The sequence below is a fragment of the Microcebus murinus genome, chromosome 13 (assembly GCF_040939455.1).
Source record: "Microcebus murinus isolate Inina chromosome 13, M.murinus_Inina_mat1.0, whole genome shotgun sequence".
In the NCBI taxonomy this organism is placed as follows: domain Eukaryota; kingdom Metazoa; phylum Chordata; class Mammalia; order Primates; family Cheirogaleidae; genus Microcebus; species Microcebus murinus.
The window spans coordinates 61,092,126-61,108,087 of NC_134116.1; the positions used below are offsets into that span (position 1 = coordinate 61,092,126).

At 36.3% G+C, this 15,962-nt stretch overlaps 2 protein-coding genes across 5 annotated transcripts in view; both read right to left on the reverse strand.

Annotated features, from left to right (window-relative positions):
* Positions 1-5,808, reverse strand: part of ZC3H13 (zinc finger CCCH-type containing 13) — an 87,640-nt gene extending 81,832 nt beyond the window's left edge. For 2 of the 4 annotated variants that reach the window (XM_020290368.2, XM_012782717.3), the window contains exon 1: positions 5,208-5,805. The gene's annotated coding sequence lies outside the window, so the exon portion shown is untranslated. Of the gene's footprint in view, positions 1-5,207 lie in introns of all 4 variants that reach the window. The other 2 variants (XM_012782713.3, XM_012782718.3) reach the window with 2 other exon arrangements.
* A 296-nt stretch (positions 5,809-6,104) lies between these two features.
* CPB2 (carboxypeptidase B2) overlaps positions 6,105-15,962 on the reverse strand; it is a 41,575-nt gene continuing 31,717 nt past the window's right edge. The window contains exons 9-11 of the mRNA XM_076009428.1: positions 13,064-13,266; positions 10,766-10,853; positions 6,105-6,907 (exon numbers count right to left, since the gene is read on the reverse strand). Coding sequence (XP_075865543.1) covers positions 6,720-6,907; positions 10,766-10,853; positions 13,064-13,266 — 479 coding nt within the window. The 3' untranslated portion in view covers positions 6,105-6,719. The remainder of the gene's footprint in view (positions 6,908-10,765; positions 10,854-13,063; positions 13,267-15,962) is intronic.

Here is a 15,962-nt window from a genome sequence, read left to right on the forward strand (position 1 = left end):
AGTAACTGTCCTTTAAGGAAAAGTTGTTAACCATTAACTGGTTAACTGAAAAAGAGTTATGCCAAAGAAAAGGGAAAATAAAACTAGGTGAAAATTTTGTTGATAGTAGAAATCATGTATAATTTAAGTAACAATAGTCATTATGTTCCAAAAATCAGCTTGGGAGAAAAATTCATTTAAATATGCTATTTAATTATTTTCTTTCCCTTACAGAAGTCAAAGAAAAGCAATTTGATCAAGACATTTATTTCCCAGTAATACAAAAAAACAAAACAAATTTCAACATTGATAAAATGACTTTCTTACAAAACAGGACAGGCTATAGAACTAGAAAAAGTCAAGGTGTTTCTATAATCTACACTACACATTGACATAAAAAGTCAAAGGTGCTAAAAAATCCAAATAGAGTATTTGACCATTATTAGTAACAAGAGAAAAAGGGGGGATTATACAAATATTGTTAAAAGTAAATAAAACATAAAACTATAATAGAAAACAAAAACTATAAAACAAAACTATATAAAACATAAAGCAAAAAACTATAATAGAAAACTAATCAATTACATAATTGGATGATTCAACTAGAAATGCAAACATCAGATAATGGTAGTATGATATATATTAGGAAATAATATTAAATTCTAGCCCTAGATATAACCCAGAGGAGAGCGTAGGGAAGAGGGTTGGAATTGTCTAACTAGGAAAAGGAAAAAAACCTAAACTACATCACATTTCACACAATCTAAATATTAGCTGAAATCTTATTACTCACCAAAAATTACTATAATAGAATAAACCAAGCCAGCTAAAAAATCTTCATTTGGTATAAAAGTGGTCTCTATAAAGATCACAAGTGCGCGCTCGCTCGCTCGCTCTCTTTTTTTTTTTTTGAGACAGTCTCACTTTGTTGCCTGGGCTAGAGTTCCATGGCATCAGACGAGCTCACAGCAACCCCAAACTCCTGGGCTCAAGCGATCCTTCTGCCTCAGTCTCCCAAGTAGCTAAGACTACAGGCATGAGCCACCATGTCCGGCTAATTTTTTTTCTATATATTTTTAGCTGTCCAAGTAATTTCTTTCTAGTTTTAGTAGAGATGGGGTCTCACTCTTGCTCAGGCTGGTCTCAAACTCCGAGCTCAAACAATCCACCCATCTCGGCCTCCCAGAGTGCTAGGATTTACAGGAGTGAGCCACCCCACCTGGCCCTACAAATGCTCTTTAAAGTGGTTTCAAAGTGAAGACATATTACTTGAAAGGAAATTAGATCACAGCAGTACCAAATCAAAACAAAAAAATTATAAACAATATTCGGTTCTACTAGGTACCTCAGGTCACATTTTCAAAAGGATCCGAAGAATGAGAACGTTTGACAAATGAAAAAACACGGTGAACCAAGAAAAGGAAAATATGAAATGATACAGTATGGGGATTTTGAATTAGAAAATCTATAGTCTTCTTATTCATTAATATAAAATGTAATGATTTTTAATACAACAGTAGTTAATTTTTAGTGATTCAAAGAAGTTAGAGAGTAACTTTAAACAATTACAAATTTAAAAATTAGTGTAGGGTATCAGAGACAAACAAGAATTTGCTGCAACATAAAATCTTTTATGTATCAAACACTCTCCAAGTAAGGATCTATACACTAACTCTACACACTGGTGTTAGCATTATAAGACAATCACTGATTTAATTTTTCTTGGACTCATTCTCAGACTAAATGTGAACTTACGGAGGAAAAACTGGTGAAATTTCTTATGCCCATTTGATTTATTTAACATAATGAACTGAAAGCTAAAAGAAGTGGAGCTGAGAAAGACCTAGAAAATGTCGAGTTTTGATTAACTGAGAAAAATACAATTTATATCTAAGCAAGATTCAAAAAGATGGAAATTTGTCACAAAATATATAGAAAAAATTTAGAGAAAAACACATTTTAAAATTTCATTATATACTGCCATAAATACTAATATACAGATATACAGTATAATTCTCAACTATTTATTCAAGTTTTAAAAACATTTCTTAATAAACAAAATTGAGTGGGCTCCAAAATTTCCTTATAGCTAGTTATCCATAACTTGGAAAATACACAAACCGTCCTACCACACTGCCTCAGGTAGACTAACCTCAGCCTTACATTTTTCGCTCCACTATTAATGAAAATTCTGTAGTTCTGCCCCCAACACCTCTACCCCCAAAATGGCTTCACTTCCAAAACACTCTCCTTCCAAACCCCCCCCCCCAAAAAAAACACAATGATAATGGTTCCCACAGTTAGGATAACAAAATATTTATTACTATACTTTAAACAGTGGTCATCTATCGTGTCCTTTGTTATTTTTCTGAGGACTCCAGGTATTAACTTTACAGTTTCTTTTCCTGTTCTGTCATCTGTTGCTTGGATCAGCACTACTCTCTGCCCTTCAACTACTGTTCTGCTGGAAAGCATGGTCCCACAGCTCCTTTCCAGTCCTGGACCCCTCAAAAAAGCTTTGAAGATTTCAAAGGGTTTGGACTGATATAACAATCCAGTGAGGACTAATGATTAATTCTCTCCACCCCCTTGTATTCCTGCCACTAAAAAAGTTGCTTTCTAGACAGACAAAACTGCTTTTACAGGTGACATCAAGAACTACTCAAGATTCACCTACATAGTGATTATCCCAGAATTTTACTTCCAGCTACTGCTGAGTCTTCCAACTTAGGGAATAAATGAAATGAAGTAAAAATTTATTCTTTTTTCTCAGACAGTCCGCCAGTGCCAGACCTTTCCCTAAGGTGACACTGCATCTGAGTATCAGGTCTAAGTTACAAAAAAGGTCCTAGCCAGAAAATTTAACACACATATACACACACACACACACACACACACATATGTAAATTTAAAAAATCTGAGGGAAAAGAAGAAAAAGTAGGAATTGAAGATTTCTAACTGAAAGAGGAATTCTTCTGATTATCCTTCTAGGAACTTCTATCAGTAGTCAACAATAACAAATTAACTAGACATCACTAATGAGACATTCATGAGTTTGCATTAATATAATGAACATAATATATAACTTTCAAAATCCCATTTATCTAAAAATATATATATAACCTACAATATACCAGAAAAACATTTCCTTTTATACATACTAATTTAAAACTAAGTTACAAACTTATGTAACTTAATTAGAACTTTCAATCCTATTTAAAAATCTGGGTCCACAAAGGAAGATGAATACCACAAGAATTCCACTTTTTTTCTTTTTAAAAATATGAAATATAAATGTGAAGAGGCCTTGTTTTTAATATAACCCTTGTAATCTTAGAAATTCAGGGTATAGGGATTTATCCTACTACTAGTTAGTACATTTACGTGGTTTTAATTGCTTAATTATTTGACAGTTTCCTAATAATTCTGCTACTCATCCAGATTAAAATGGTTTGTGTTTTATGCTACTGGTAGATGAGACCTTGGAAAGATGTAATTATGGATTGAAGTGAAGATACTAGAACTGACATATGTTTATTGACAAGACTTAAGCTGACAACACAGGAATTAGCAAAGCAATACTGTATCACTGTGCAGAAAAAAAGAATTTAAAAAGACTGTGACTGAAAATATCCCATGCTGGCAACTACAATAAACCAAAGTATATACAACAGCAACATACAAAACCACCACCACAAAAAAAAAAAAAAAAAAGAATAAACGACACTTGCAATATCAACAGCAGTTAATGTTTCAACTGCTACTGAATATCTGGTGAAATATCTCCACTTCTATAGGAGATGGGGTGTAGGAGATGAAGGTAGTAGGGAATACTAACATCCACTGAAAACCAATTCTCCAAATGAAATAATTTGCTTTCCATGTGTAAATGCCAATGCATTTTATTATATAAATAAACACTGATGACTTATTAAAATTTTAATAACTTGTACATAAGTTATCATAAAATAGCATCCATTAGCTCGATTTTAATATTTTTAATTCATATTGCAGATATGAAAATCAGGTAAGTTTGCAAATCTCAAAATATACAATCAATGTTCATTCTGAATGATTAGTAATCAGGAAGCCAGTGAAAGACATATATTTGATAAAACTGGATCCTACCAGATACATATAGTGAAAGCCTCAGTTTCACAGTGCAACTATTTTTACAGACACAAATTGCTGCATGCCTGCATCAACTTCCGTAGTCTCTTGTTGAATCTGTCATTTGTTATAATTAAATAGTTCACTAAGAAATTAGAAATTTGAAAATCTACAGATTGTACCCACAAAACTCTCCAAAAAATGTCATTTAGGGACTAAAGCCAATAATTTCACATATTACAAGACTAGATCCCAGCAACTGGCACCATAACTGGCACAGAATGAACTGCATAAGCTTTTGAATTTACTGCAACAGTATCATGAACTTTGAAAACTTGAGGTGTAAAGATATTTTCTCAACTTTTAAAATTACTTCTTTAAAAATCCCCAAACCTGTAAAAATGTCATACTCCCACAATTTTCAATGTAATTCAAATTATCTGAAAGCCTAATAGTATAACCACGTAGCTTAAGACACTACCCTTCACAAACAAGATCCTACCAATACCATTCAAGTATTATCAACTCTGAATAATTTTCAAACCACATAAATTATGTTAACCTATTTAGAAAAAATAATGCCAAATATCAGACCCTCTCCTTTCATTCTACTTTCCCCAGTTTCTGACAGAGTTGCCAAAAGTAACTACCTAGGGAATGTGAGGATGAAGGAGCTCGCTTCAACTCCCAGGACCTAAATCTTTAAGTTATCACTGCCGAGAAATAAGCAAGACTAAATAATCAAAAGTAAGATCTCTTTTTCTCTAATAGGTCTGGAATGCGCAGAGGAAGACTCTAAATCTAAAATCATATTGCTGCACCTTCCCATCTCACACAAATGCGAATACTGTGCAAGGGTGTTCATGCCTAAATCAAATTGTAGTTAGGGACACAGCCTTTTGTCTGAGTCTGTCCCCTTTGAAATACCGAAATCAAAACTAGAGCGAGAAGTGAGGTCTGAGCACAGACAGCTACCGCATAGTAAAGGGTGAAATGCTCAGGAGAGCTCAAAATCCAAGTGCGACTTGAGTAGGGATGGAGGACAACTTGGGCCTCCCCACTTCGAGTTCGTTCAACGCCTTTCTCCAAATACCCACGCCAATTCACAGAAAGCTTACCTCCTCCTCAAGCTCCCTTGACAAGCGCAGCCCGGAGGCACCACCGCCGCCTCCGCTCCGAGGAGCGGGGGAGGCCACTCTCTGTCCCCGCGCCTGGCCCGGGGAGGACGACGACGAGAAGGAGGTGCGCGCGCGGCTCCCGGGAACCGGCCCTCGGCTAGCGAAGGGCCCCCGAGACAGGCGAGAAGCGGAACCCGCCCGCTGTTTCGCCAGGGTCAGGCGAGACTAGCACGTAGGAAGAAAAAGAACGAAAACTGTAGAATAAAACAAGACGAAAAAAACACTATCAGGCCGCTAAGAGTTTCGCCTCAAAATGCCGCCGGAAGTCGGGGTTTGCCCTGTTCCTCTCTGGACCTAGGCAGCTTCCGGCGGCCAGATTAGTCGTCAGCGCCAGGCACCGCCCCTTCGCAGACACGCCCTCTGGGCGTAACGTAGACTCTGAGGAGTGAGTGTGGCGGGCGGTGGAAATCAGCAAGTCTGTGCATTCATTGCAAGAGATCCCAGGAGGGTAAATTGGGAGTCAGAGACAACTAAAATTCCCAATCAAAAGTGAATTTAAGGCCGAGCGCGGTAGCTCACGCCTGTTATCCTAGCACTCTGGGAGGCCGGGGCGGGCGGATTGCTAGAGGTCAGGAGTTTGAAACCAGCCTGAGTAAGAGCGAGACCCCGTCTCTACTCTAAATAGAAAGAAATTAGTTGGCCAACTAACATATATAGAAAAAAATTAGCCAGGCATGGTGGCGCATGCCTGTAGTCCCAGCTACTTGGGAGGCTGAGGCAGGAGGATTGCTTGAGCCCAGGAGTTTGAGGTTGCTGTGAGCTAGGCTGAAGCCACGCCACTCACTCTAGCCTGGGCAACAAAGTGAGACTCTGACTCAAAAAAAATAAATAAGTGAATTTAAGAGAGTTTTATCTTTTTATTGCATAATTTCTTACAATAAGCCTGCTGCAGATGCATAAAATGCCACATTTGTTGTTGACAGTCACTACAGCCATTCATGCATTTGCTCAACGATGTTTACTAAGCAGCTGAGCTGGAGTGAGAGGTAATGTTTGTGGTTTTTGACACCCCTCCCCTTTGTGAGCCATCACCTATTACTATGGAGCTAATGAAATGCATAGGTGTGCTTTTAAAGGGGCAAGCAGAAATTTATTGAAAATTTGGAGCAGAAATCTTCAATGTACTCCTCACCACCTTTCCTTTTTAGGAGCCAATGACCTGCATGAAACTAGTTATTGAAATTGCTCGAGATAGCTAGTCAAACGTCGGAAATCACAGGAAAAAAAAAAATCAGTACCTACCCTCTTACAAAACAACAAAAACGGTAAAAATTCATGAACGCTTATCTGCCTTAATTTCAAAGTAGCATGTATTGTTCTTTGACAAAACGAAGGAATAGGAAAACCTTTTATCAAAACTACTGATAAAAAAACAGGTACAATGATTTGGGATTTGGTCTCCCTGGAATTAATAAATTAAAATATGAAGGGAGAGTGATAACATCAAGGGCATTAAACATTCCTAATGACATGCCAAGCTATTTCAGAGACAGCCACACGAGCTTCTTCACAAGTGGGTCTGATGTAACTCTCTGGCAGCAGGAATCCATAAGGATTGCCCTTATCTCGCAGTTCAATTGTAAAAGAATACTTGACGCCCAAATCATGGATCCAGTCATCTGCACCTCCAGGAGCTAGGTCTAAAAGAAGAAAGAAAATACTTTTTGAAATATTGATGTTTCAAATTAATTAACAAAATGGGATTTTTTTTCTAGAAATAAAAATAGCTTTGCTTTTTTGGTTATTAACCTAAATTTCTTGTACAAAATGGAGATTGAAGAAAAACAAGTTAAGGAAGAAAACAAAAACTACCCATAACTATACCATAATCCTACCTGGCTAATCACCAATAATGTTTTAGTGCTTTTTTTAATCAGTACATGCATTCACATACTTAATATTTTTTACTAGGTAAATAAGATCACACAATATGCTGTTTTATAATATTTCTAAACATAATCATTGTTACATATTTAAATCTAATATTAATGACCTTAACTCAACATAATCCTTTTCAATGATATAGCATTGCGTTGTAAAGCTAGATATAAAAGATTTAAATAATTATTTATTTATTTGAATACCTTTGATTTTTTCCAGTTTTTAACTTTACAATGAGCACCCTTGTTTATGCATAATGGCTTCTTTGTTTTTTGAGAATATTCTTTCCTAGAAGGAGATTTGCTAATCTAAGGGTATGCACTTTTTACAATACACATTCCCAAACAGATTTCAAAAGACTTGAACTAATTTATACATCCATGAGCAGGGTATGAATAGGCCCACTTTCACCTCTAACACCATCAACAGGAATTAAGCATTATGTTTCTTTAATCACCAGTGAGTTGCACATTTTATTTGACATATTTATTGTCTATATTTTCTATCAATTGTCTTTCCTCATTTTTCTACTTGGTTCATTTTACAGATTCTTTATAAAAGCAACATTAGTGTTATTAGCCCTGTGTAATATGCAGAGAATTTTTTTTCTCTCATTTGGTTATTTAGCTTTCAACTTAGTTTATGGCAGGGTTTTTATATTAAAATATTTGATTTATCTTTAATTTACTTTGGTGAAAGACATGTTAATAATACAATTATTTTTACAATAATACAATAAATTTTTTTTCTAGGTAACTTGTCAGGTTTTCCAATCCCATTAATTAAATAATCTAACATTTTTAACTGGTTTGAAATTCCTTCTTTATGAGACATCAGATCTCCTTATATATTTGAGTGTCTTTCTATACTTACTATTCCTTTCTACTGATCTGTCTCTTCCAGGCCCAGTTCCATGTTGTCCTAATTACTATAGGTTTATAACATGCTTTAATATCTGGCTGGGGGCAAATTCTCTCTTACTATTCTTATTTTCAGAATTTTACAAGCTCTTCTACCAAATTTATTCTTTCAAATAAACTTCAAAATAATTTAAATGTTCATTAAAATTGTATTAAATATAGAAATTAATACATAATATTTTTATATTGCTTTCCCACTGGTAAATATGATAGGCGTCTTCTTTAATTTGTCTTCTTTTATGTAGAGCAGTTAAATTTTCTGTTTCATATAGGTCCTATGACTTTATTGTGTGTATGTTATGTGTACACACATATACATTTAACAATGAATCCATATATATGTGTATGTGTGTATGTATGTATGTAATGGGGGAGCAGTGAGATCTTTTTTCATTTTATTTTCTACATGATTATTTTTGAAAAGTTATAGATTTGTGTATGTTTAATTCATAGTTAGCCACCTTACTCAACTCTTTGATTGTTACTAATATTTTTGGTTGATTTTCTAGTTTTCTACAGGTAGAAAATTATATAATATGCAAAGAATAATCATTTTTGCCTCTTTCTACCTATACTTGCATTAATTATATGGTTGATTCCTACTGTTTAAAATATCAAAAAATATCCATGAACAGTGGGTTAGGTAAGTTATTTGTTCATGCATTTATTCATTCGTTGAATATTTCTGATAACCATTATCAACATCTGGCATTTATTCTTCCAGCCATTTTCTGATGCTTACACACACATACATATAGATGCATGCTATATGAATAATGTGTGGAGATGGACTGATGTCACCATAACAGAAGGTTCCTTTGCAAGCTCCTCCAGCCCTGAGGCACTGTAGTTAATGCTTTGGGGAATAATAATGGAGAAGTAGATGGGAAGCAGGAAAGCTCTGAATTGTGAAGGTAAGTTGTGATTTTCCTCTGCAATAAGGCAAGGGACTACTGGATCAGCAAAGGCAGCAGTGGACCAGTGACACCAAGAGACAGGGATACCATGTGGACTAATTGTCTGGCTGACAATTTGGGGTGGCTGGGGAGAGAGGAAGAGGGAAATTGTGAACTGTCTACAAATAGGCATCTGGTGCTCAAGCAATTTATTGAAAATACAAATTTGACTGTTTTTATAACCCTGTACATCATACCTGTTAAAAGAAACTGAGTCTTTGAATACATTGTCTGAAGACCTTTTCACATGCTATTCCCTCTCCCAGGTTTTCCCCTGCACCTTTGTTTGGCAGCCACTTACTAGGTAGATCTCCCAGAAATGTCATCTGCAGAGAGAGACCTTCCCAGTCCACTTTAGCTAAGTAGCCTCTGTCACTTACAGTTGTTCTCAAGCCCATAAACCTATCCTATTTTACTCAAAACATTTATTGCTGGAATTATACCATGTTTTATTATTTAATTGCTTGCATTAGGAGTCAGCAAACTTTTTCTATAAAGGACCAGACAGTAATATTTTAGGTTTTGTGGGCCACATGGTCTCTGTTATAACTATTCAACTATTCTGGCATGAAAGCCATCACACAATATGGAAATAAATGAGTATGGCTGTATTACAATAAAATTTTATTTATGGACAGAAATATAAATTTCATGTAATTTTCATGTGTGACAAATTTTATTCTTTTGATTTTTTTTCAAACCATTTGAAAAAAAAATAGAAAAACTACCTTTAGTTCACAGGCTATGGAAAAACAAGCAGTGGGCTGGATTTGGTCTTCTAGCTGTAGCTTTCTGACACCTGAGTATGTGTTTCCTTTCTTTTCTTTCCTTTTTTTTTTTTTTTTGTATTTTTTTTTTTTTTTTAGAGATGGAGTCTTGTTCTGTTACCGAGGCTGAAGTATAGTGGCATCATCATAGCTCACTCTAGCCTCGAGCTCCTGGGCTCAAGTGCTCCTCTTGGCCCAGTGTCCTGAAGAGCTGAGACAACAGGTGAACCATCACTCCCAGCTAATTATTTTTAATATATTTTTAGAGATGGGATCTCCCTGTGTTGCCCAGTCTGATCTTAAACTCATCAGCCTCCTGAGTTGCTGGAGTTACAGGCATCAGCCACCACACCCAGCATGTGTTTATTTTCTGTTCTTCTTTTCCCATCTCTGCTCCAGTTTCAAAAGGGCAAGTCACTTTCTGTTCTTCCCACTGTGTGTACATCTTGCAGCAAAAATTAATAAAAAATGTTTGTTGAGAATTTGCCACATACAAGCTCTCATCAAGGTGATATACCTAAAAGACATTCAACTATAGTGTTATGAGCTATACTCTTGGGCATAGGCTATCACTAAAAAGCATCTAGTGCAAATGGCGTCCCCTAGATTGATGTAGTGTACAACCTGCACAACCTTACATGGTGGCCCTTACACGCTCTTTTGACCCTTTCTGAGCTTTTTTGATTCACTCAACTAGTATGATACCAATTCTATATTCCCTACTCTATAATGATAAGTATAGTTTATTAAATATCATTTTGGCTTCTTTGTAATATATTCATTTATTAATATGACTCTGTTTAGCACTGTTCTAGCTATTATGCTTGTGTTACTAATTGTTACAATCCAATTGTTTTATAGGTGACCCTGTTTAAAGATTCAACTTGGGAAAATTAAATCCACAAAGAAAAACTGAACACACAGATCTCTTTAGTAGCTCACAAGTCACCAAAATCATAAGAAGAAATACTTACATAAACTTTCCGAGCCACTGCCATATGTATACCTGATATTTTTGTGAACATTATTAATAGCACGGACTGCTTCACTGGCTACTAGAGACTGGAAGCAATGGGATATGAAATTTCAGTCAATTATGCAGCTTTGAAACAGGACAGTTAAAAGTTTCTAAAAGACAATCATATATTAATTGAATCAAAATATATATATGAAAAATTGGGATTTGTCCAAATGGTAAATTAATAAGAATGAATGAACTTAAAAATATGTGTTTTGCTTTATGGGAATCACAATTGGGTGGCTTTAAACATAAACACTTCCAATGCATTGAAAATTATATTTAATTTGCAGAAAAAATAATTCTCACATGCCTTTTTAGGAATTCATTTATTATGGAAAATTAAATATTATTATATTTCAAAGTCTTGGAGTTACTCCATTCCTAAATAAAATTACCACCACACTTTAAATTCAACTTCTCTAAACACATACACACACCTAATGCATGCATGCATGGTTCACTTCTCATCCTTCTCACAAACTCTATTTTCTTCTTGTATAACATGTCTAATGAATTCCACAGACTGGTCAAATCAAAAAGAGTGTATGTCCTGTACAGAGCAGGATAACTAAGTCCCTTTTGAACTGCATTTGGTTTTAGCTTACAAAGATCTTTGCTGAAGCTCTCAACTACCCAGATCTTTCCTGAAATTGGAACTAGCATCATAGTATTCACAATCACAATCTTGAAAAACCCAGAGGAATATCAGTGGATATTATTATATGTTATGCCATTTCTTTGTACAAAAAATTAGTTTTAATGAAACCTCATTGTCTACATGCTAAAATACAAATTTATTCTAACATTTAAACACCCTCACAAGCCGACTTCATCTACTTGCTGTTAGTGTCACCCTCCACTTCTACACTCTTAAGGTCCCCTGAATACCCATCATGTGGGGAATGCCATCTCCTCCAATTGGAGGGTCCTCTCTTCCTTGTCTGCCTATAGTAATCCTCTTTCAATGCCTGGCTGAAGTGGTATTAATATCTGTTCCTTGACGTCAATAGCACATTATTATTCTTGTTTCTTGACAGTATGTCACCCCTTAATAGAGTGTAATTTCCTCATAGACAGGGACCACTTTATCCCCTCACTTATCTCAGCATTTCCCTCTGAATGAATTGTTAAGGCTATCTTTTGGTATCTCAGTCAGAAGTGAGTTATACTATCTGTGACTTATTTATTAGTTACTATCTGTCACCTTAGAGTTCAGACAGCTATTTGTAACATTTGCTAATGGTTGGGCTGTCTAACCATACTATATTCTCTTAAGGGCAAGGTCTTACCTAAAGCTTCTTTGAATGTCTATTGAACATAGTATTTTATACATAATAATACTCAAAAAATAATTGTGCTGATAGTATTCCCCAAATAAGACACAATCAGACTAATTCTACTTTTCAAATCCTTTCATTTCTTCAAAAATAACATCAAAAAAGGAGCTTTTCTTAAAAGTTTCTCCTTGAGAAGAAAAAAGAAGCACAAATATCAAGTACATTTATGGTCTAAGTGGGCTATTTTCAGAAAATGCAAATAACTTTATATCAGCAATTGCTAGCTCCTCTAATGTGACTATGTTTTGTTCTGTTAGGAGAACCAGAAAAAATATAAACCAGTAGGAAACAAGCTACTAAGATCAGTTCCTGCTTAAGAATCGGCCTGTTGCCATAACAATTCCACTGTCTGGAAGGCATTTGGGATGAGGATTTGACTAAGCCTGGCTATCATACAATCTGTCAAGAATCCTTGCCTCTTTTGCTATCAACCCAAACATAGAGCATCTGTAACTATAAAGTGGAGAGGGGGCGTAGAAGACTGTGTGGGTCCTCCTTGAATTTCCTGTATCATCCACTATCTTCCAAAAAACCAGTCTCTTGCCTCAGTGCTGAAATCAGAGGAGGTACTTTAATAGGACCAAACCCCTGGGGTTTAGAGAGGTCAGTGCATAAATAATTCCCACTGCTAATACCAAAATGATGAGTGTTGTGTTGAGACAATCTGTGGTAGGCTGTCGTAGGAAGGTAGAGACTTCAAAGCGGTCCCATGATACACTCTAGTCCTTGCTCATATGGCTTCATATGTAGATCAAGTCAGGTGGAATAGTTCCCTCTTGACCTTCAAAAACTTTGTCTGATATTTTCATTTGTCCTCTAGAGGAGAAAATTTTCCCCATAGTTTTTTGATTCTTCAACTAAGTATTATTTTATTTCTAAAATCCTAACAAGCAAAATAATTAAGTAGCACTTACCAGTTCATCGTGGTCTTTGCTTTTGCTTTGACTGTAGGAATATGGAAACAATATCTTCTGCGAGTATGAATGCATGCTGATGTAAGCTTTAATGTGGTCAACATTTCTTCTCAAGAAATTAGCCATCGCCTTCACTTCTGGTTCGGACTCAGGGTAAAGTCCACAGTAGGTTTGTGAGCATGAGAAACTTGATGCACCTTCCTCTGTAATGAAATTGGTGAAGTGGAGTTATGAGTGGATGTACCTACTATTGCAATTGGTGGTTTCCCTGACAATGTATTCTCCTAATATCTATGGTGCTACATTTTTAGATAAATGGATATTAGGTAGATTTACGCTATATCTCGTTTTATCCTCACAGCAACCCTATGAAGTAAATACAGTTATTTTAGAAGATGCAATTTGGGCCGGGCGCGGTGGCTCACGCCTGTAATCCTAGCTCTTGGGAGGCCGAGGCGGGCGGATTGCTCAAGGTCAGGAGTTCAAAACCAGCCTGAGCAAGAGCGAGACCCCGTCTCTACTATAAATAGAAAGAAATTAATTGGCCAACTGATATATATATATATATATATATATAAAAATTAGCCGGGCATGGTGGCGCATGCCTGTAGTCCCAGCTACTCGGGAGGCTGAGGCAGAAGGATCGCTCCAGCCCAGCAGTTTGAGGTTGCTGTGAGCCAGGCTGACGCCACGGCACTCACTCTAGCCTGGGCAACAAAGCGAGACTCTGTCTCAAAAAAAAAAAAAAAAAAAAGAAGATGCAATTTGGACACTCTTGGAGGTAACTATTCTTCACAATAAAAGACTACACAGCATATTGGTAAGCACCCAATCACTTGATTCTAATCTTGGCTTTGCCATTTAATACCTATATGGCCTTGGGTAAATTTTCTTAAACCTATGTCCATGTCAATTTCCTTATCTTCAAAATGGAAACACTATACGTTGAATGACGATTGAATGAGAATTAGATGAGCTATTGCATACAAAGCGCTTTGCACAGTACCTGGCATGTAGTATGCATTTCATAACTGTTACTGTTTATCATCCTCCTCATCATCATTACTTAGATTGGGACCTGAAGAAAGCCAGTATGGATCGCAGAGATGCTATGGGGAAAGAAAGGATTTGCTGAGCCTCCCTGCAGTGCTCCAGGCCAAGTTCCTGTCTGGTTTTGAGTCCATCCAGCCGCAGCCCTGCCCTAGGGTTCTGTCCTTACAGAGCCTGCCTTTCTCATTTAAGCTCATTCTGCTTTCTTCCTGTTATTATACAAAACCACTTTAATGTGTGTTGAACATGCATTTCCCCCAGAGGAAATGTGCTGAACATCTAAGGCCTTTTCAAGTATTTCATTTGTTTTCATTTTTAAGCAATAATGTGATTGGGCAAATCATTTTTGATAGTTTTCTCACCTTTGAATACTCTTCCCCCCTCCATTTTTGGCATAAAGTTCTAGAGAAGAGAGTTATATATAGGAGATGGAGGTGGGGGAGAGCATGAGAATTTTAGAGAGAGGTGGTGCCCTAATACGAATCCTCAGACCTGGGCTGTTCAATAGAAATATGGTACAAGTCACATCCTTACTTTAAATTTCCAAGTAAGCACTTTAAGAAAAGTAAAAAAAAAAATAGCTGAGACTAATTTGGCATTATAATTTATTTAACTAAATATGTACAAAGTATCATCATTTTAAATGTAAACTATATGAAAATTTTTCACAAAATATTTTATGTTACTTTTTCCACAACAAGTCTTCAAATTCTGGTGTATATTTTATACTCGCCACTGTCTCAATTCAGACAAGGTACATTTTTTTTTTAGACAGAGTCTCACTCTGTTGCCCTGGCTAGAGTGCCATGGCATCAGCCTAGCTCACAGCAACCTCAAACTCCTGGGCTCAAGCAATCCTTCTGCCTCAGCCTCCCAAATAGCTGGGACTACAGGCATGCGCCACCATGCCCGGCTAATTTTTTCTATGTATTTTTAGTTTGCCAATTAATTTCTTTCTATTTTTAGTAGAGACGGGGTCTTGCTCTTGCTCAGGCTGGTCTCAAACTCCTGACCTTGAGCGATCCACCCACCTCAGCCTCCCAGAGTGCTAGGATTACAGGCCCGAGCCAACACGCCCAGCCCAGACAAGGTATATATTTTTTTTTTTTTTATTTAGATCCTTAGTTACACCTGCATCAAGGTATATTTTAAGTTCTCAATAGCCACATTTGGTTAGCAGCTACTGCACTGGACACTGAGCATCAAAGTCTCATTCCGTGACTGTCATTGTGGAGATTTCAAGCATTTTAGTAGAAAGAGCCCTAAATAGACAGAAAACTTGAGTTTGAGAGTGTGTTTCTGTGGGTACGATGGCTTATTTCCATTATAGTCCCCATGGAGCCACATGTACTCACTCACAAAAATACAGATGATGCAAGCTCATTGCTCAATGTAGTTTGGTTTTGGCGTACTATGAAATATAATGTTGTGGGGAGCAGGAAGAAGGGTGAACTGACACCTACCTTCCTGAGAGCAGACTGTTCTTGAATACCTAAATCAACATTCACTGAAGACTTTAACTCATTGAAATTCAGGAATGATAAATTCCCACTGGCTTACTTTATGTTTTTTAAATATTTTCATTATTTTTATATCTTCTTTATATTATTCATGAAAGAAAGGACTTAAGATAGTAATAGTGAAAGCAAAGAAAAATATTTTCAAACACTGTAGAAGTAAACATTTACCTGTGCAATTAAAAGTGAGAGGTTTCCCCCCATTTTAGGTCTTTCATATCCTAAGGATGAATGCTGTTTATTAAAGTAGGGCCTTTCATAAGTCACTTCCTTATTATTCTAGGATAATAGACTTTTTAGAATTTTGAACTTAGAAGGGACCTTAAAGAACT